The sequence below is a fragment of the Equus quagga genome, chromosome 12 (genome assembly GCF_021613505.1).
Source record: "Equus quagga isolate Etosha38 chromosome 12, UCLA_HA_Equagga_1.0, whole genome shotgun sequence".
Classification (NCBI taxonomy): domain Eukaryota; kingdom Metazoa; phylum Chordata; class Mammalia; order Perissodactyla; family Equidae; genus Equus; species Equus quagga.
The window spans coordinates 16,359,752-16,381,497 of record NC_060278.1 but is presented as its reverse complement, the minus strand read 5'-3'; the positions used below and the strand labels follow the sequence as shown (position 1 = coordinate 16,381,497).

The window sequence follows — 21,746 nt, the reverse complement described above, 5'->3', positions numbered from 1 at the left end:
TGTTTCACTTCTCGTCTTCCCAGCAGGCCAGCCCTCTCTCCTCATTTCTCACCATTGCCCTCTCCTCCCCCCTTCCTCATCCCTCTCCCACATGTGTCCCTTTCTCCCCTTCCTCTGCGTCTGTTCTTCTCAGAAGTTAGCTTACCAAGCAAAGTTGTAACTTTGAATTCCTGTTTTTCCAACCACCCTCATGTGACAGGATATCTCCTTATTGGAGGTTTTCCCTAATTTCAGAAGCCCTTTAAAAGTGAGAGCTTCCTTCACGCTTCTTTTTAACAGGGCAGCTTTGAGGACTGAGCAGGGGAAGGGGTGATCCGGCGCCCTCCTTGTTTTGGTTCTTTCTTACCCCCTCCTCTCCATCAGGGGGAGAAGAGGATACACTCTGGGCCATGAGGCTGTCCCTGCTCCCGGTTTTCCTCTCTCTCATTCCTGTTGCCGCGCAGCTGTTGGGTAAGTTGGCTCTGAGGCAGAAGCTCTCTGCTTGGGGTCTGGGGTCTACGGCACGTCTTCCCTTTGGGTCAATGTTAATGGATTCTTTTCAACACCTGTGGTGAGGAGAAAAGCAAAAGTCCCCTGCACCACCAGCTTTATGGAAAACCTGTCACCTCTGCCTGGCTGCCACGCCTGGAAGCCCAGGGCTGGAGGAGGCAGTCTGCTTCTTGGGGTCGGAGGTGCCTCCTGGCCCTGAGCCCCACACAGCCTGTCTTCCTCCTGACTTCTCTCCTCTCTCACTGTTCCTTCCCTGCTTTATTCTTAGAGGGATTTCCTCTATGATTTGTGCATTATAGTTTTCATTTCACAATGTTTCTATCTGACCCCCAACAAATATCTTCTGAGTGTTTTTGGTTGAAAGGAGGGCAGCTCTGGTCTCTCTTCATCGTAGGTCTAAGGATCATCCCCCCAAAAGGAATTCCATGTGATTTCCGCAATCCTTCTTTTTTTCCTGTGAACCATTTTAATCATTCATAGTTTTTATGGCTAGAAAGTTCATCCATATCTGTATTCTAAGTTCTTCTAAGGATTGTGCTGTCTCAAACAGAACAATCTGCTTAGGAGTAAGTTCCTTGTCACTGAAGGTCTTCAGACAGAAGCTGGATGACAAATTCAAGGCTGGTCTGAGATGTGGATTCGAATCCAGGGGAGTCCGATAGAAGCACAGTTAGCTGCATTACGTAGCCGCATTTAAAAAAGTAAAAACGCATAGGTGACATTGATTTGATGAATAGATGTTATTTAACCTAATATATCCAAAATATTGTTCATCAACTTTACTCAATATGAAACCTATTGGGATATTTTACACTCATTTTTTAAAATTAAATTTTCAAAATCTGGTGTGCATTTTATACTTACAGGACATCTCAGTTCAGTCTGACTTCATTTCAAGCATTCCATAGACCTGTGGGGTAAGAGCTACCATGGTGGGCAGCACAGATCCAGCCTCTAATTTCCTCTAAACTGACTCAATGCTTTTGGGCAGAAAGTGTTCCTCAATTTGCTTAGGAATTTTTCTCTCTTCGAGACAGCAGGATGCCTTACTCTGATGAATGTCTTCCCCTTCGTAGGCATAAATATGGGAGAAACAGGGGGATGCTGAAGATCTGTTTACTTAGAGAATAACAAACAAACAAAAATATGAGTAAGGGAGCCCCTTCCAGAATTTCTTTTTAAACGTGAGAGCCTATAATTCTTAGTTTACCTTTTCTTGGTCCCTGCAGCCCATGAACAGAGGTGTTTTGGTAAAAGTGGAGCACCTGCTTACTTAGCTATAGAATAAAGGATATATGAATTCTCTGCACCCAACCCCCCCCCCCCCCCCCCGCTCCCTATGCATTAAGAAAACCCATAGAAAGTTCTCTCTACTCTCTGCTGTGGTTTATTTCTTTTCAACTGGAACCCCTTCCTCCACCTCCCTCACCAGAATCCTACGTTATCAGCGCCATGAGCCTCCGTGTTTTACCTTGAGGGGCCCACGAGGCCAAGCTTCACAGAGGGAACCACTCTCCCTTCTTCCTCTTCTTCTTGCCCTGCTCTCTTTTTAGCTGAGAGAATTGTATTCAGCACCAACATTTAGACCTCCGTGGAGATATAATCACAGCAGAGCCACAGGGAGAGTTACTCAGACACAGGTTGGACCTCAGCAGAGAAGCTTAGGTTGAAATGGGGTGATTTGGTTCACAGGCAACTTGACAATTGGTTCTCAGAAGAAAAAAGCACTGATTTGTGCATTTACTGATTTCCATGGTGTAATACTACTGCCACGGTTGATTTCAAACTATCGATGTGATGCCCCTGGTGGCAGAGTTGGGAAGAGATGCCAACGGTAGGCTCTCACTGGCCGATGAGAGAGAAAACAAAAGACAGTGAATTTGAGCTCTGGCGCGGTCCGATGGTGCAACCAACCTCCTTGTTTTATTGCTGAGAAAACTGAGGTCCTGACAAGTCAAGTGATCTTTCTGGGGTCTCACAACTAGTCAACGGCACAGCCTGTTTTGTGCTCAGGACTCCTGACTCCCAAGGGAGTGTTCTGTCTCTTAAACAGAAGCAATGCATTTTTGCTGGTTGAATGGTTGGTTTAATACCAATCTAGGATTTCTTCAAGCAGCAACTCCCCACTGCCATTCCCTTACTAGTTTTAATTTTCATACGATTTTTCTTATACTATTTCTACTTTATTTCTAGCCTCTCATTTCTCCCTTTCTATAAGACTTATTTTAAATACCAGATTTAAGACACTTTCAGAAGTTATTGAGCAAAACCATGTTCTTGTCATCTTTCTTTTTCACTTCCTCTTAGATTTGCCTATTTTTCTTGTTATTGTTCCAAACTACATCTGATTTTTCTATAATTCAGAGATACAGACTTTCTTCACTAGGAAAAGGGAAGAGAGGCTGTTACATCTGAGTGTTTACTATGCGCAAAATGACATAGTGGGTACTTTACATAAATGATCTCATTTAGAAGTTCGATGCAACTCTACCAGTGACAGAGCATTATTGACCCCATTTTAGAGGTAAGGAAATCGAGGCTAGAATGCTTACCTTAACTAAGGCAATGCAGCTAGTAAGCGGTGGCACCAGACTTTGATAGCAAGTTCGCTGACCCCAAAGAATACACCTCTTTCCATCACATGACCTGTCTCCTGAGGTTAGAAACTCTGAGGCCCCCCTGTCTCTTTTTGTCCCTCTCTCTGGGCTGCTGCAACAGCTCTCTGTTTTCTCTAGTTTCCTGGTGTTCTGAACCATTTCACACTGTGTTCCAGACTTATTTTTCCAAGTTAATGATAATAATTAACTAACATGTATCAAGCGATTTCTCTGTGTCTGGAACTATTCTAAGTGCTCATTTAGATGACCTCGTTTAATTCTCATAATAACCCACAGGCATGTTATTTCCCTCTCAGTTTTCAGAAGGGGAAAAGGAAGCACAGAGTAATTTAGAAACTTGACCAAGTTTACACAGTCAGTGAACAGTGGAGCTCTGATTATGCCATGATCAGGTTGACACAATACATAAAGACTAATTAATTAGTATGGCTATGAACGGAGGAACAGAGAATGGGGTAGTGTCAACTTCTTACCTACAGGTTTTGTTTGTGTCTTCACATTGGGGGAGAGCCTGGCATTCTGAGGTCGAAGATATAGGGGAGAAAGGAAAGGATGGCGAGTGAAGAGGCAGGAGGGGATGGAATCCAGGATACAGGTAAAGAGGTCAGTAGGTCAAAGGAGATCTACTGAGATGGGAGTGAATGGACCCAGGAAGGGTATAGATAGTCATATCTTTATGGAGGGAGGCAAGAGATGGGCGGGATTTCTTACTCTTGGCCTCTAATTTCTCCTTGAGGTCACAACCCAGATTGGATTCATTCTGGTATTTCCCCAAATGGCCAGATGCAGTGACTGAAATTAGTAGCTTCTCTGAATATTTGATGAATGAATGAAGGACTGAAATGAAAAATAAAATAATTCTCAATTTTTCTTTATTCTTTTGTTCAGTGCTGCTAAACTGAATGCTGTGACCTTTAGCCTTCCTCGGGGCCCCAGCACGCAGCATACTTTGTGCATATACTAGATGCATATCAATATTTGTTTTCCACTTACTTTCAGTTCTTTGGGGACATAAATGTAGGTTATGCGTTCATTTACTGATGCTAATGGACAGATTTCTTAGTTTGGTTTGCTCGAGATGCTGACCCCTGACAATGATTCGAGTGAAGGAGATTATTTGGGAGGGCGGTTCAGGACACACTGGCAGAGGAGTGGGGAGGTGAGACCAGAAGGGAAGGCAGCCGATGACTGGAGTGTTAAGGATCCAGTGACCACTCTGGACAAGGGGCATTCAGCCCTGCTGGGGTGCTCTGCACAGCCGTATAGAATACGTGCCTCAGAGTCAGCCTGCCCAAGGTGCCAGGAATTTGGGGTGTTTATTCATCAGTTCCCATTGGTCACTGGTGAAAGGCTATACTCCTGGGGTGTTATTTCTCTCACCCTCTTGGTCTTCGCAGTGTGCGTGCATGGGGGACTCTGGTGGCCAAGAAACGCCCCCAGGCCCAGAGATGTGCTGGTGGCATTGTGGAATGGGGCCAGCATTCACTGAAATGGCAAAAGGCTGGAAGAAATAAGTGGGATTCTGGCCGTATTTGCTACAAAATTCCCACAAATTTTCCTCTTATCTAGCTTTTCTATCTTCCAGAAGTTAATCTCTTTTACATTTCACATCAGCATTTTATTCATTGATCATAGGGAAAGTCTAAATATGTCTAAGAAAATATAGCACCTAAATAGTCACTTTTAAGAATCAATTTTCCTTGCCAGTGAGTTTCAAAATTTAATTAATTGCTCAGTGTTAACAATGTAAAACTGTAACATGCTTAGAAGAAAATTCATGCCCAGGTTATTGGATATTTAGTTTTCAGTTATTTTTAACCCAAGATATAGGGTTGAAACTTATTGCTTCTTTCCTAAATGTGTTTTTTTAATTGAGGTCATATTGGCTTATAACATTGTGTAAATTTCAGGTATACATTATTGTGTGTCAGTTTCTGCATAGACCGCATTGCGCTCACCACCAACAGTCTAGTTTTTATCCATTACTACAAATGTGCCCCTTTACCCCTTTCACCATCCTCAATGTACTTTGACCTTGAATTAACTACAGCAGAGTCTGAGCTCGGTGTGTCAGGGAACTTGATTCTGGCTTGTCTTTGCACTGTCACTAGCATGGTGCCTGGCACATGTTTGTTGAAAAATAAGATTAGGAAGATGGAGTTAAGATGGAAGGAGAGCCTCTTCGATTCTGTAAATAAATTTCTGATGTGTGTTTAAAAAAAAAGAAACACATATTCAATTCCATAAATGAGATTGCAGCAAAATCAATAGAGCTATCCAACTGTCCTCATTTATTCAGCTTTGCTGTATTTCTGTTACAATAACGTAATTAGTATAGATTAAAAAACAGAATGTTTATACATAGGAAACATTGGTGTAGTTAAGAGTGGCAAAAATGCCGCAAGCTACCTTTTGGTCAAGGCCTTGAGTCACTTTCAGAGGAAGACGTATGACTTTTTAAGTCACAGACATTGCCGGGACCATGATAAAGCAAAACTGCATGTTGACGAGTTGGGGAGAAGAATAATGTACGAATGTAGGACCATAAAGTGATAATTTTACATTTCCTTGCATTGTCTGGTGGAGGCAATATCAAATCTTCTGTGCTTCCTAATGTCAAAGACAAATCAAGGAAACAAGAGGAGATAAGTTGGTATTGAAATAGAAGCTTTGCATTTCCAAGTGCTTTCATTTCCAAGTACTTTCGTAAGTATAAACATTTATAATTTGCCCTTTGGTAAAAATAAACTTTCAGGGGGAAAAGTAGTATTTATCAGACCCATCAGCATTTATCAATTATTAAATAAAATAATGGATCCGGGGGGCCAGTCAATATGCTTCAGATTCACTGAATATTCTTTCATTCATTCAACTATTTGTTGAAAGACTGTTAGGCTCTAAAAAGAGAGAATACAGCACAGATCCAGAAAGATACAGTCTCTCCACTTGTGGAATTTACATTCCAGTAGGCGGACACAGACAAAACACAAGTAAACAAATTTTTAAAAAATATATATATTTTAAGGTGACTATGGATATTTTATAGAAAGTGAAAGTAATATTAGGATAGTCAGATTGCTAAGAAGTTGACTCTTGAGCTAGTACCCTGAAGAGCACCCCAAGAAGAGGGAACTTGAAATATGAAGTTTCTAAGGTGGGAATGATCTTCAAGTGTTTGAGGAACAGAAAGGCCTTGTGGCTGGAGGATGGTGAGTGAGAGCGGGTGTGAGAGAAGTTGAGGGCAGAGGGAAACAGGGTCAGACCTGCTCCCCCCAGTGAGCTGTGATGTGGTGGTTGGATGTCTTTTTGTTGTGTACAGTGGTACCCTCTTGAAGGGTTTAAATTGTTGGAGAAAGATAGTTAACAACAAATTCTCCTCCCTACCTAGAAAACCTCTTCATAAAGGTAGGAGAAAAAGAAAACAATTGTTATTGAATAAGCATTCAACCAGAATGTGATGTGTATTACAGGCAATCTGCTAAAGAGATTGCAAAAACAGAAAGAAATTTGACTCTGATATAGCTAAGTGGAAACAACCCATTACATGAGGTAGGTTTTGCAATTTGGAGCCAGGTGACAAGTTAGGTCCATCTCACCCAGGAAACTAGGAGATGAGGCATTATCTTCTTTGATGATTCCACTTCAAAGAGAGGAAGATCAGAGCAGGACCCTGGTGACTTGGTCTAGAGTGGTGGTAGTGGAGATGGAGAGAAAAGAATGGATTAACGAATATGTATATTAGCCAGAGTTCTCCAGAGAAACAGAACCAATAGGGTATGTGTGTGCATGTGTGTGTGTGTATCTATATATCCATGTATCTATGTATCTCCATATCTATCTATCTATCTACCTATCTATCTATCTATCTATCTATCTGTCTATCTAATCTATCCATCTATCATCATCATCATCTATCTTTTGAGAGATATTTATTTTAAGGCATTGGTTCCTGCAACTGGGGAGGCAGGGCAAGCTCAAAATCTGCAGGAGTATGTTGGCAGGCTGGAAACTCAGAAAGTAGTCGTTATTGCAGTTCAAGTCCAAAGGCAATCTAGAGGAAGAATTCTCTCTTCTTCCGGGGACCTCCATCTGTCTCCTCTGAAGGCCTTCAAATGGTTGGAGGAGGCCCATCCACAGTGTGGAGGGTAATCTACTTTACTCAAAGTCTACTGATTTAAGTGTCAATCACATCTTAAGAAAAAAAACCTTCACAGCAACATCCAGACTGATGTTTGACCAAATATCTGGATACCATGACCTAGCCAAGTTGTCACATAAAATTAACCATCACAGTATATTTTTGGGTAGAGCCAATAGATTCTGCTTTGGTCCTAGAAAGTGAAGGAAAGTGGGGAGCCCGAGATGACTCCTAGGTTTTTGGCTTATGGATCTGGGTGGATGGTGGTACCACGAATGACAACAAGAAGACAAGATGTTTGCTCATTAAATACCATTGTATTTAGAATAAAGTTAAGATGGAACTACAGATGAAAATTAAGCACATGAAATGAAAGTCAAATAAGTGTCAAAACCTCTGAAAGGGGAACACTTTTCATGCATAAAGACTTTCAAGCACCTTTCCTCAAATGGTTTGTCATCAATTGGTTGGTCGACTGAATTTGGGTGGTTGATAGGTGTTGGCTGGTTGACAATACTATCAAATGGCTGAAGTCTGAGATGAAAGATATTTATTACTGGCGATGAGATGTTACTGAGCCAAACTATCTGAAAAGTGGAAGATAAGTCTAGATTGGAAAACCATAGGTGGACTAGCGAACACAAATTAAATGTAAACGGCAGTACAGTTGAGTTTACAAAGATATAGGACAAAACTTTCAGAGGGCATTACTTTTTTAGATTAGATTTACATTTATGTGTAGAAAATTATCATAGTAACTATTTTTTAAAAAAAATTTTTTATTTCCTATTTCCTGTGTTTTATTGTGAACAAAACACCGTATTATTACAATTTTAATTGCCAATGTAGAAAGGTGCTTGTTTTGTCACACTAGGGCATGGGCAGCAACACAATGAGGTCAAGCCTGGGAAGCAGTTCAGCTGGATGGGAGAACATTTGGTTGGGCATTGCGTGTTTGGTTGACAGATGTCAACTCCACAGAAGCCAACAGAAGCAGATGTTCTAAATTCAGGCTCTCTTGAGTCTTGATTCCAATAAATCAAACCAACAGAAATGAGGAACCCAGCCCACAAACCTCGGCAGAGTTTCAATGTAGCACTGATTTAGGAACCCAGACTAGATAGAGGCAAGAGGTGTCCAACAAGTATGGGACCAGAGCAGATAGAGGAGCGTGCCAGGAGAAAATCATCTTTTGAGGCAAAAATCCATTAGAAGCTCTAAGTAGTCCGAGAACTGACCTCAGAGTGTAGGTGATGCTCAGCTTACAGCGATGTTGAGGACAGTAAACAGAATATGGCTCATGACATTGCTTCATAAACAGTGAAGGCCTTGCCTAGTGGTACTGTTATTACTTTGCTATATTTCACTGGGATGATTTGATTGAAAATAAGAAGCTCATTTAGTCAGACTCCACAGTACCACCAGCTCATTTTGAAAGGACCACTTAAGTTGAAGGAATATAGTAAAACTTCACAAGAAGTGTTTAATTTATGTTTATATCCCCAAATTAAAATAGAGTCAGTTCCTTTCATTTGTCTGTTCTTAAAAACAAATAAGCAAAAAGAAAAACCTTTACAGGAACTCAATTTTGATTTGAGGGAAAAAAATATGCTTAGCAGATCCTTTTTTCTTTCTTTCTTTTTTTTTTGGCAAGAGGAAGTTGACTTTCGCCAGCTAGCAGCTATATATTATATGCATAATCCATCGATGCATATTTATTTAAATCACCAGTCCCAAATTATAAGTCTAAAAATCACTGTTATTTGTAAAGTTATCCTATAAATGTTACCTTAAATGATATAAAAACTTGCATTTATTTAATCTTTACTGCGTACTTCACAAATCATTACACATTTAAATACATTTTTGTTATACAAGGTTAGATCATCTATGCCAATGAAACGAAAACTAAAGTTGCATAATAGATAATAACCTACCTCTAGGGGCTAGATCTCTAAGTTACCTACTGCTGGAAAGGGAAACAAAACAAAAAACTTCTCTTGTTGTCCAGACCTGGGCTACCCAGAAAGCATTAGTTAAAAAATTTGCTGGACATAAAACGAAGGTAAAATTTTCTCAAATAAAATTATTTTTAAAATTACAAAAATACCCCCTAATGTTAAAATCACAATAATTATGTATATGTTTCAGCTATCTTAAAAAAGGCAGGAGTGAGTCAGACTTCAAAAATCTATTCCACGATATACATGTATTTAATTTTACTACTTATAGTATTCATACCCAAATTTTCTTTTCTTTGATGGATATTATTTCTCTGTTATCCACTGTTTATGTTTATTCCACCGCAATCGTGTGCACTGAAGGCAGACCTTCTCTAAAACCTCCTCGTAATGAATTAGGACATCTTGTAGATTTCCAGTCAATTGCCAGCAGCCACATGCTCCCGGAGAGGCCACTCAACCCAGTCTCTCTCTCTAGCTCAGGGCGCCCCTGGAGGGAGCTGAGATGGCTCAGGCAGAGTCAACTTCACCCCTTTTCCTGTGATCGTGTCTTTAAGGAAATGGAAACATTGGGAACTTTTGACCTAAATTATTGTCTTTGTCGTGTGTAACCATTTCAGCATCCTTTCTTTCTTTTGTCTTTTTTCTTTCTTTTTTAAACAGACACTAGGCAATTTTTAATATATAATGAAGATCACAAGCGCTGCGTGGAAGCCTTGAATCCCAGTACGGTCCAAACCGCAGTTTGCAACCAGGACAATGAAGCACAGAAATTCCGATGGGTGTCTGAATCCCAGATTATGAGTGTGGCCTTAAAATTATGCTTAGGGGTGCCATCAAAATCGGATTGGGTTCCCGTCACTCTATATGCCTGTGACTCAAAGAGTGAATTTCAGAAATGGGAGTGCAGAAATGACACACTTTTGGGCATCAAGGGAGAAGATTTATTTTTTAACTATGGCAACAGACAAGAAAAGAATATTATGCTTTACAAGGGATCAGGTTTATGGAGCAGATGGAAGGTCTATGGAACCACGGATGATTTATGCTCTAGAGGTTATGAAGGTAAGAAGCATGGAATTTTTTACTTTTCTGTCAAATTTTTCTCATCTTCTTACTTGGAAACTTAATCAAGAAAATAAGCGTATTCTTTAGTCTGCACTAGAAATGTTAATTGATTACCTTTCTGTTTTGAACTATTCTGTGTTCTATAAGGATATGACAGTCAATAAATATGGTAAAAAGTCTTGAATGATACTTTAGCTCTTTCTAATTAACGGGAAGACTTTTTTTTTAACTTTTGCTAAGATTTTTTTTTTTAAGTATGGGTTACAATTTTTAGAGACTAATTTTCACTATAATGTTTGACCGGAAGCCTCCCATTTGACATTGATGGTTGGAGTGATAAATGAATTCAACAAAATAGTTCTTTTCCTTCAGTCTAAGTTATCCCTGGAGAAATGATCCATGGAACAACATTCTTTCTTTCTTTTTTTTTTTTTTTTTGGAGAGGAAGATTGGCCCTGAGCTAACATCTGTGTCAATCTTCCTTTATTTTGTATGTGGGATGCCACCACAGCATGGCTTGATGAGTGGTGTGTAGGTCCATGCCTGGGACCGAACACACAAACCCCAGGCCACCAAAGCAGAGTGCGTGAACTTAACCACTACGCCACTGGGCCAGCCCCTGGAACAATAGTCTTTACCAAGTCAGATTGCCTAAAGTGAAATCTTGGCATTCCTTGATAATTTGGGTTTCTAATTTATTACCTTATGGGTATTTAGAGACTATAATAATCAGAAGATTAGAAAAGCTGAGGAATTAGCTTATAAATTAACAGGCAGTGAATTTAGTCAGCTATCTAAGAAAATGGTAGCATCAGTGGGGCAGGAAATAATTTTATATGTACTTAGTTCCTTAGGCTCTTGAAAGTTAAATAAAATCGGAGTATTTAGTCTTCTCTTTTCTTTGCAAAATTTCATTCTTTGGTGGCTGCACAGAAAAAGAAAAGAAAGCAAAACAAAAATAAAAAGGAGCTTGAAGCCTTTCAGAAAGGTTTCTTGAGTCAGATGATGTTATAACCACATTCCAGGTTTGGGTGGTTGGTTATTGTGAAGTGTTATCTAGAATGACCTCAAGGTCAGAGAAAGCCTGCATTTTGGGACAAAAGATCACCTGTTTCCAAAATTACTGTGTTATGGAGGCTGCAAATATTGGTTGGACCTAGTTATCATAGCTAAGTATAGCATAGGATTTCAGCTCTTTCAAGGCAATGATGTCAACTTTCCATTTTCTTTCCATATAAAGAGGAGGGAGAGTAGGAATTGAAGAAGAGTGAGAAGGAGGGTTCAGAAAAAAGTTATCCCAAGGCATTTATTGAACACAATGCAGGTTTAGAAGTTATATGAAAGGCAGCCTAAGTACTATAACCTTTCAGGAGAAACGATGGAAAATGATGGAGCAGGACAGGGGCGACCCAAACTTGACTGAGTGAAATTCCACAGACAGGACAACAGTCCTAACTGAGGGATTCAACACCAAGAAGATTGGTGCTAAGACATCAGATTTCTTGTTTTATTTTAAAATATAAACTGAAGTTCTGTAGTCCCCCCATTTTCTGTTCTTCTGTTTGCTTTGAGAAAAATATGCATAGGGTGTAGGACCGTGGCTCGCAAACTTTAATATGCTTAAGAATCACTTGGAGAGGGCAGATTGTTAAAAATGCAGATCCCAAGGTCCCTCTCCCACCCAGATTCTAAATTAGCATATTGGGGGAGGGGCCTGGGAAGCTAATGAGTTATTTTTATGAAAACCTGGGTGGTTGGATGCAGATGGGCCATTGACCCCACCTTGCATACTCCCCAACTCTCTCCCAATACTCAAGAAATTTCTGCTAGAAGACCCAGCCCCTCAGAGGGATTGGGATCCATTCATTGGAATATACATTAGGACTGAAAACAATGCAGAGAGGGTGTTGCTGAGTCTGTTTCTCTAAAGAAAACTTGGGGGAGAAAACTGGCTGGGGCCAGGGATTCATTTAGAATAATGGAATCAGAATTGTAGACTTCGAAGGCTCTCAGGGTCTTCTGGAAGTTTGGACCACAAGACAAAGAGTAAATTGACTGCAGTCACAAGATTTGTCAGTGAAGTGACTGGAGTGGAGCTTGGTTCTTTTGGCCTCATCTGTGCTTTGCTAAATAAATGGAATTAGTCCTGAGAAGGCCATTTCTGAGTGACATCTATAAATCCAGCACTGAAAATTCCTTGGCTAATTGAATGAACGGTGCAACTAGCCCTGAGATGATCTTACCAGATTTTCTTCATACAAAGGATCAGCTACTCCAGTGATGGAGAGGCATAACTATTTCTGAATCCAGCACGTTCCTTACACAACATATGATTGGGAAAGCTTGTCCTATAACTTAGGGGAACAAAAGCTAGAGTGTTATTTTAAAGTTACTAACAACTACCTAATTGGCAGAAAAGTGATTTTGAGGTAATTGAAAATAAACCTAGCTTTTAAGGAGGACTCAGTAAGTACAGGAGTAAAGGGTAGGAATTTATATTTATTGTGCTCTTAATATATGGTAGGTGCCGTGCTACATGTTTTGCAAACTTTATGTTTTCTAAATGACTTTTATGATGCTTTTAAAGAACTTTTAAAAGCCATAGAGTCTACACAACTTAATTAAGAAAAGAGTATTCCTACCTAGCACAAATTCTGAAAATCAACTGGTGGGAAGAGGCTAGATACTTCAATATAGACGGTGTCCTCTATATTGTGTCTTCAATATAGAGGTGTCTTCAATATGGAGTGTGCTATTATCGCCCACGGGGGTGTCCTTACGAAGACAGAGACTTTAAACACACTGGAGAATTTAGCTAGGTGAGTGGTTTGGTTGTCAATGGAGATAGAAGCTTCCTTAATCCTTTTGGCTTAAGCAAAATCATAATCAACAATGATTCTATATTTCAATTTCCAAGTGAACCCAGAGCTTCCCATTTTGATCTGTTTGAATTCAGTTTTTAAAAAGGCAAATATTGATTGTACATAGTATCTAATGGTTTTGAGTGATTTTTTTCCATAATGTGGATTAGAAAGTTATGCCAAAATTCCTACCCTTTCCCATAGCCATCATTGAGAGACGCAAGTGAGAACGGGTTTGACAGGAAGTAGTTAGAGGGATTTAAATTTTGACTATGTGTTTGGGTTATACAGCTATAAGTTTATTTTTCAACCTAGAGATTTAATAATGCTATTATCCCAAGCAAGAGGAAGGATGGCCTCTTCTCTGTTTTGGAGGAAACGCAGAAGTCAAAGGTGGTGTCAGTTGAGCTGATTACTTTAGCCTTACAAGAGGAAAGAGGAAAATCTGTTCCAAAAGACAGCAGAAATGAAGTGGTACTAGAGTTATTCCCAAGTACAGACCTGTGGTCTACACCCAGCAATGGACTGGGGTAGAGGGAGAAGGGAAATAAACAGGAATCCCCTGTGTGGGGACACAAAGTGTGATCAGAGGAATAAGACCGGTTCTTTTGGTATGCTTCTTATTGGAAGCATCACTTATGTTCTAAGCGCCAGTCAATGTCTCTTCCAGCCATGTACACACTACTTGGCAATGCCAATGGAGCAACCTGTGCATTCCCATTCAAGTTTGAAAACAAGTGGTATGCGGATTGCACAAGTGCTGGGCGATCAGATGGATGGCTCTGGTGTGGAACCACTACAGATTATGACGTGGACAAGCTGTTTGGATATTGTCCATTGAAATGTAAGTAACTTTATCATCAAGAAAACTTGGCATATTTAGTATGGCAACAGAGCAATAACACCTTGCATTTATTTAGAACATTTTTTCCTCAAAGTTATGTCACCTTTATTATTGCATTATACCCCATCACAACCCATTACAGATGTTATTGTCCCATTTTATAATGAAGAAAGTGATCTGTAGTGGCTTGGGACTAGAATACAGATCTTCTGACTCTCAGCCCTGGTCTGAATCAAATAACCCCTTTATTTTCACCAACTACTTCTTTTCTTCAGTTTCCACCAATACCGGCAGTTATTTTCTAATACTTAAGCTCAAATTATACGGTATATGATGCAAAATAGATTTAATACCAGAGGTAGGCATGCCATTCTCCAACTCCTGAATGATTTACCCTTATTAAATTTATAGATCAAAAATCGAATTTAAATAAGGCTGCAAGCGTGTGGTTTGCTGGAGAGAGAGAGATGGGAGGGCTCCCGAATTTTACGTCAATGTAATGAAAAGGGCCCCTTACTGTGAAAATGATAGGAATGATACTCTTCTTACATTAAACTTAAGAAGACTATCATTTAATTTAACACAGCTGTGAATCAAATGGAAGTGGGTTATTCCCGTGCTTGAAGGGTTTTTAAAATGAAAATATGAGTATTATTGCAGTAATGCAAAGTAAGTGGCATTGCATTATATTGATGGGGGAGGATCAGAACGTAAGAATGTGTTCTTTCTATGCTCAAGAATCTATAAAGAGAGAGTGCAACGGGCCTGGGTTGGGTAGAGGAAGGGCATCAGCCATGGAAGGCAGGGATGAGGCTGAAGAAGGAGGAAAAGGAAGAAGTCTTTGCTTCACTTTCCCTGCTACCCCACATTCTCCTCCTGCTGCCAGCTCCCCCTTCCTTAACTTCCCCCTAAACTTCTTACCCCCTGACCTCTTGCTACTTCAGACTTTATGGATCAGAGCAGCTCCTGTTTTCTGCTATTACCCAGAACTCTCTTTCCTGCTGTCCTGCAAAGGGGCGTGTGCAGGGGAAGAGCGTCAGATCCAGTCTGGGATGGCTGTGAGGCTGTCTGAACTGCAGTAACATTGCTCACAACTCACCTTTCAGGACCAGACATCCATACACAATCACGTTCTCCCAAGCGTTATTCTGAAACAGTCAACTTACAAAAATATTTTAGTTTGTCGAGTTGAAGCCAGAATTCCAAGAATCATGCTTATTTGTCTCTTGATTTGTAATCCCTAAACAGCTCACCAAAAATAAATTTGATTTCTACGCCCCGTATGTTATCGTAATTCTCTCCTGTGTGTGGTCCCTCTGTGCTGGGGGAATACCCACAAAAACTCATAGCTTTCCCCCTTGATAGTGGCACCGCTCTCTCATAATGTATTCATCTCTCTTACAGCAACCTTTAGAGGTTTCTTAGGCTTATGGATCTCATGGGTCCAACTATAGCATCTGCACTTAAGTAGCGTTGGCAGAGAAATTGTTGGATGCTTGTAGATTTAATGAATCATAAAATGGAGGACAAATGAGGAATCACGAACCACACCTCACAACTGTGGAAGAATGTGTTTTGGAGGGGGTATGCTAAGTATGCTCTAAGACGCTCTTTTAGACTTATTGCCTCTAATTTATGTCTTCTAAACCAAATTATGTATTTTTCCTGTTAAGTGTAAAAGTAAAATAACTGTAGAAAATTTTTAAAATTGTTTGATTTCAATATGCATTAGAATTTCAAAGTGCATTTTGTACATTTCATGCCTTTCCGGAAGGGCTTTGCAGTTTTCCAATCTGTCTCATTTTCCTTGCTTTGTGTTCCTTCCAAAAGAACATTTTCTTTTGTATTAGCCTTAAACTAGCAGGTCCAACACAGGAAAATGAGGTACCAGTTATTGACCTACTGACACTTAATATATGTTCTTCATTGTCCTCTGCATTGTTTATTGTAATGTTTTCCTTCTCTTTAGACATTTATTTTCAAGTATCATGAGAACAGGAAAAGGAAAAGACCCCTTTCTCTCAATTCTCCATAGCTTGCAGCTTTAGCTTTCGACACCGGTTGTGCTGATTTACTGTGGGAATTTGAAAAATTTGGGGAGATGCTGAGCCAGCAAACCTGCACAATCATTGAGAAATAGGTTGTAATTCCTTGATTTAAAATGCAAAACACTTTTTTTTTTTTTGAGGAAGATTAGCCCTGAGCTAACTGCTGCCAGTCCTCCTCTTTTTGCTGAGGAAGACTGGCCCTGAGCTAACATCATGCCCATCTTCTTCTACTTTATATGTGGGATGCCTACCACAGCATGCCTTGCCAAGTGGTGCCATGTCCGCACCAGGGATCCGAACTGGTGAGCCCTGGGCCGCTGAAGCGGCACGTGTGCACTTAACTGCTGTGCTACCAGGCTGGCCCTGCAAAATATCCCTTTTTTAAAGGAAGAGAAGAATCAAATCCCATTACCTTCTTTGGTCACTTATTCCTTTCCTCCATTAATGGGCAAGAAAATAATCCCCACTTTTTTTTTTTTATTTCTCACATTTTCTACCATAGTATAAGCAAAACCTCCAAATCTCTGAAAATATTTATTTAAAACATCTCCATCTTCAAATACACCTCACAGTCTCATTGAATGATCTCATTTACGTGGAGAAGCATCTATTTGGACACGAAACTAGTAAGGCCTCAGATCATGATAATGTAATTTTAACATTAGTCATTCAAATTTATTTTTACATGACCACAATGATTTTTTTTCCCTCCCCACACCCCTCCAGTGCATAGTTGTACATTTTAGTTGTGGGTCCTTCTAGTTGTGGCATGTGGGACGCTGCCTCAACATGGCCTAATGAGTGGTGCCATGTCTGCGCCCAGGATCCAAACCCTGAGCCGCCAAAGCAGAGCGTGAGAACTCAAGCACTCGGCCACAGGGCTGGTCCAATGACTATAATGATTTTATAGTTAAAACATCTTAGAAATTTCTAGGCTCTTGCCTGAATGAAATGTTGATATCATTTTCTTCCTCTTTGGTGTGCCATGGGACCACAAGTTTCATGTCATAGTATGTGGTTTGCATATGAAAAAGATCACTTCCTTGTCTGATACAAAGAAATCATAGCAGCATAGGCTATATACTTATGGAAAATGCCCAATTTCTTAGCAAGTTGAATACTTCACAAAAAATTTGAGAAGTTATATAGTCCTTTCTCTGCCTTATAAATAAATGAAAGGATTATTACTTCACATGACTTTTAAGTAGGATTTTATATTATTATTATTATTGTTATTATTATTATTATTAGTGAGGAAGATTAGCCCTGAGCTAACATCTGTGCCAATCTTCTTGTATTTTCTATGTGGGATGCCACCACAGTGTGGCTTTCACGAGCAGTGTGTAGTTCCACACCCAGGATCTGAACTGGCGAACCCTGGGCCACCAAAATAGAGCATGCAAACTTAACCACTATGCCACCAGGCTGCCAGGATTTTATATCATTAAAAAGACAAAAGAGAAAGTTTTATAACATGAAGCATACCAAAACAATTCATTTGTTGACTAATTTCCCCAACATGTTGCATGTAAAATGCTATAAATAATATTTATCTGTCTACATTATTGGCCTTTCATAGAGTATAATCAACTTTATAGAGTACATTGGGAATCATAGGAAAGGAAAAAATAAGCCAAAATAATTAGTTTTTACTCTTGAAGGGAAAAACTAATAATCAGAAACTACTGTTGCCAGGAGCTATGTATATTGAATATATTCTAGAGATGAAAAAGTGAGGCACCAAAAGTTAACAATTTAAGGTCAAACCACTAGTGAGTGACATGCTGGGTGCAGGTCCAGGTCAGTCCGTCTGTGGAGTCTGTGACCCCTCCTTCTAAGGCCTGTGTCTTTGCTCTAAAAAGACCAAACTAGAATATGCAGGCAAAATATCCACTTTCTGAGAGAAGACATGTATTTCTTTTCTCTTTCTCCTTTTTAGTTTTTTTTCTAGATTAGAGAAGTTGGCTGGTACCTCTAGTCTTACTTGGTCCTTGTATTAGCTTCATTTCTCAACTCACCTGATCCCAAACATCCCAACAGAAGAATAGGGAGGGGATGCCCCCCGTTCTTTCTTAGGCACGTGAAAGAGGTTGGATATGGTGGATCTTTTGAAAATTGCCCCTCTTTATTTCAGGGGCGAAGAGAATCTCCTAGGCACTTTAAAAATAAGTAAAAGAAAAAAGAAAGAGAAAACAATGGAAAAGAAATATAATGCTTCAGGCAATAACGCTAGTAAGATGGTTTAAAAACTATTGTTCACTGAAAGTCTTCTAATGCATAATGCGGCTCACTCTGTTTGGCTTCTTTTACAGTTGAAGGCAGTGAAAGCTTATGGAATAATGACCCGTTGACTGGCATTTCCTACCAAATAAACTCCAAATCTGCTTTAACTTGGCAACAGGCAAGGAAGAGCTGCCAACAACAGAAAGCCGAACTCTTAAGCATCACAGAGATACATGAGCAAACATACCTGACAGGTAATGCCATGAAAAGAAAATGAAGTTGTAAGTAAGATCATTGATATTTTCTTTTTACAGAGTTTGACTTAAAATTAGACAGCACAAGTGATTGTAGACGTGATGATGGAGTCAGTCCCTAAGCAGAAGGTACAAAGAGTCTGACAAATTTTCACCCTGAAAATGACACCTAGGATGGCTTTGTCTCATGAGCCAACTTTGTGACACTCTCTAGAACTTGTGCTTAGAATCTGAGGAATAGTCTGGGCTCAGAGTAGAATGTGCCACAATCAGTTAGCGCAGTACGGCCACTCACAGAGTGGTGTACACGCCTGGGAACCGAACCTGTGCCACCAAAGCAGAGCGTGCTGAACTTAACCGCTAAGCCACCTACCTGCTGTTCTTTAAGCTTCTGTTCTTACAGGATTGTGAAGATGGAAAGACCTAATGTTTCACTGAGATGAGAATGTCTGTTTTAGCTTCTGAAATTCACACTTGTGGAACAGAGCGATTAGGACCAGAAATGAGTGTAGGAGAGAAAGCATCCCCACTTCTCTGTCCTAGAATCCCTTCCCTCCAGTTCACCCTGGCACTGCTCCTAGATTAATACCTCTCTGATCCTGTGACTACCATGCTCAAAAAACCCTTAGTGGCTTCTCATTTCCTATCAAATATTTAACAAAACACCTTTACCTGACATTAAAAGGTGTCATCTGTCCACTGACTCTTGTTCCCCATCATGTATTTTACAGTCTTGACAAAAGTTTTGTGTTCCTCATCTCTCTCTCATTCTTTCTCACCTCCACATCTTCTCCCTTGCCATTTCTTGGGCCTGGAATTCCCAAAATTTTATATGGTTGAAATGTAATCTTCTCCATTTCCATCTGCATTTTTCTTGTTTGTTTGCCACTTTTAGAAGAGTTACTTACCTTTGTGCCCTCCTTCCCCTACCAGGGTTTAAATATATTCCTTTGTTATTTTTTCTCATTCATTCAGCAAGATGGCCGGTATCTGCTTGTGAGGCATTATGCTGGATCCTAGGGACACAATGGTGACCAAAGCCGGCCATGTCCTGTCGACATGGAGTTTAAAGTCCAATGGGGAAAATAGACATAAACAAGAAAACAAACAAGTAAATACGAATTACAGTCAGTGCCATGAAGAAAGCAAGCCAAAGACTGTGGGGAGAAGGGGTTAGAGGGGCGACTGGCTGAAAATGAGGAATATCTTGTGCGTATTTATGCCCTCTCCTCAAGGAGATTCACAGAGCACCTTCCAAGGAAGGGCGTCTCGATGAGTGTTTGCTGACTGACAAACGACGATGAAGCACAATAAAAATAACTATTTAGAAATTCAGCCTCATGTTTGGACAAGCGGTCAGTTTCTGGCAAGAAGTGCAGTCGTTCTAAATGTGAAGTTGTTTATTAGTCACTAGGGACCTTTGTTGAAGTGAAGATGCCCGCGTATAAACCCTGGAGGTTCTAGATCGATACGTAGAATGCGGCGCCCAGAAATCTGCATATTATCAACCCTCCAGGTGATACCCCAGGGCAAGTGGTTGGGGGACCATACTTGGCAAGACACTGTGTTAGTATCTGCTGTGTCAGCAATACCTATGGATTCCATCTGACTAGACACTGGGCAGCACAGTGCAGGGGCAAAGACAATAGACTCTCGAGCAGACTGCCTGGGTCCCAACTCTGTGAAGCTGGGGGACCTTAGGGGATCACCTGAGGCTTCCATGCCTCAGTGACTTCATCGTTAAAGGGGAGAGTGTGTGTGAAGCCATGCAACGGATGGAGCCTGTTCCCGGCCTGGCCTCCTCTCCTAGGACTTCCCTTCTCCAACTCTTTTCAGATGATACCCTTCATCAACTGCAACACATTCTTCCCATAAGTTATTATTATTCTTTCTAAAAATTTGAATGTGAAGATGTTTATTGCATCCTATTTTTGGTGGAAAAATGATAATGTACATTTATTTAGCACAATCTTGTGAAATAGACAAAGTGTAACTGGGCAAGAAGCATTTTTCTACCTCTCATCCATTTCTGAGGACTAAGTCATAAACAGCTCCATTGTAATGAAATATTCTTGCAACAGTTGGGCACCAAGTTGAACATTTATTAATCTTCTTCTCCTTTCGGTATAGGCAGCAACTCACCATTTTCTTTCTGTTATTATTAAGGACATTCATGAAAGAAAAGCAATCTGATCTCGTTGTGTATTCATAAACTCAGAGAAGGGATTATGCCTCAGTCTGCTCAATTATTCTGTTTTGTGTTGGTTTGGGGGCCTTTCTAATATTAGGACAAAGTATTAGAGTGATTAATACTTACAATCATGTATAAAAGTAAGGAAAAAGAGAAGAAAACACAGGAAGGGGCAAAAATCAATTCATGTGGATGGTTAAGGCATAGAAAGGATGATTCAAGACAATCCTGGTATTATTCGTGTGCATTTGCATGGATGAGGGAACAATCTAATCAGAGTTGCCTTTTTTTACTTTTAGGAATCTGTGGGTTGTGTTGTCTTGACTCTTCCAAGTTTTACTTGGTTTTCGGCTTTCTGGAAGCCAAGGGACAGGGCATAGGTTACTTTTTAAGACTTCACCAGCTACACAGATGAAAGAGACAATACGGGCAGGACAGCAGCTCTGCCCAGCTCTAGACTCATTTCCAGGTCCCTGGCTCCACTCTCAGGCTCCACAGGAAATGCTTCCCTAATCAGCGAGTGCTGTTATTGTGTCCCTCAGGAGGGCAAACAAGCCCTAAGAGATTCTGAAGCTGAGACTACCTCAGATACTGACTTGAATCTTATCCAAGCCTCCGGAATTTCAGTCAGCAAATTTTAACTGTAATCTGGATAAGAATGACTTCTCTGACGAGATTTGTAATATTTCCTGCTTTTCTCTAAGTCAAAAATATCACCCATTAGGAGGGAAAAGGCTGATGGGGGAATCAGAAAAATAAAACAGAATTTTGTTTTTTGAGAGGGAAGGTATTCACCACATTCAGGCTTTATTGAGATATACGGGAAGAATCTAGAAAATAATGGTGTGAGTAGATTGTGATCTGCTCCATTTTGGGAAATATGCCACTAAAATTTTAAAAACCACACCCACAAATAGTTCTACATTTAAAATAAGATTTCTTTTTTGTGAGGATTTTTGAGGAGTAAATGTCATTTTTTAAAAGTATGTAAGCTTGTTTTATGACTCAGATCAAATTAGCTGTCATTGATTGAACAGCTGCTATGTGCCGG

General features: G+C 40.1%; 1 protein-coding gene across 1 annotated transcript in view; it reads left to right on the top strand.

The window, feature by feature from the left end:
• The first annotated feature begins 283 nt into the window (after nt 1–283).
• The window catches only part of MRC1 (mannose receptor C-type 1), an 88,748-nt gene continuing 67,285 nt past the window's right edge, over nt 284–21,746 (top strand). The window contains exons 1-4 of the mRNA XM_046679959.1: nt 284–450; nt 9,870–10,271; nt 13,806–13,979; nt 18,340–18,504. Coding sequence (XP_046535915.1) covers nt 390–450; nt 9,870–10,271; nt 13,806–13,979; nt 18,340–18,504 — 802 coding nt within the window. The 5' untranslated portion in view covers nt 284–389. The remainder of the gene's footprint in view (nt 451–9,869; nt 10,272–13,805; nt 13,980–18,339; nt 18,505–21,746) is intronic.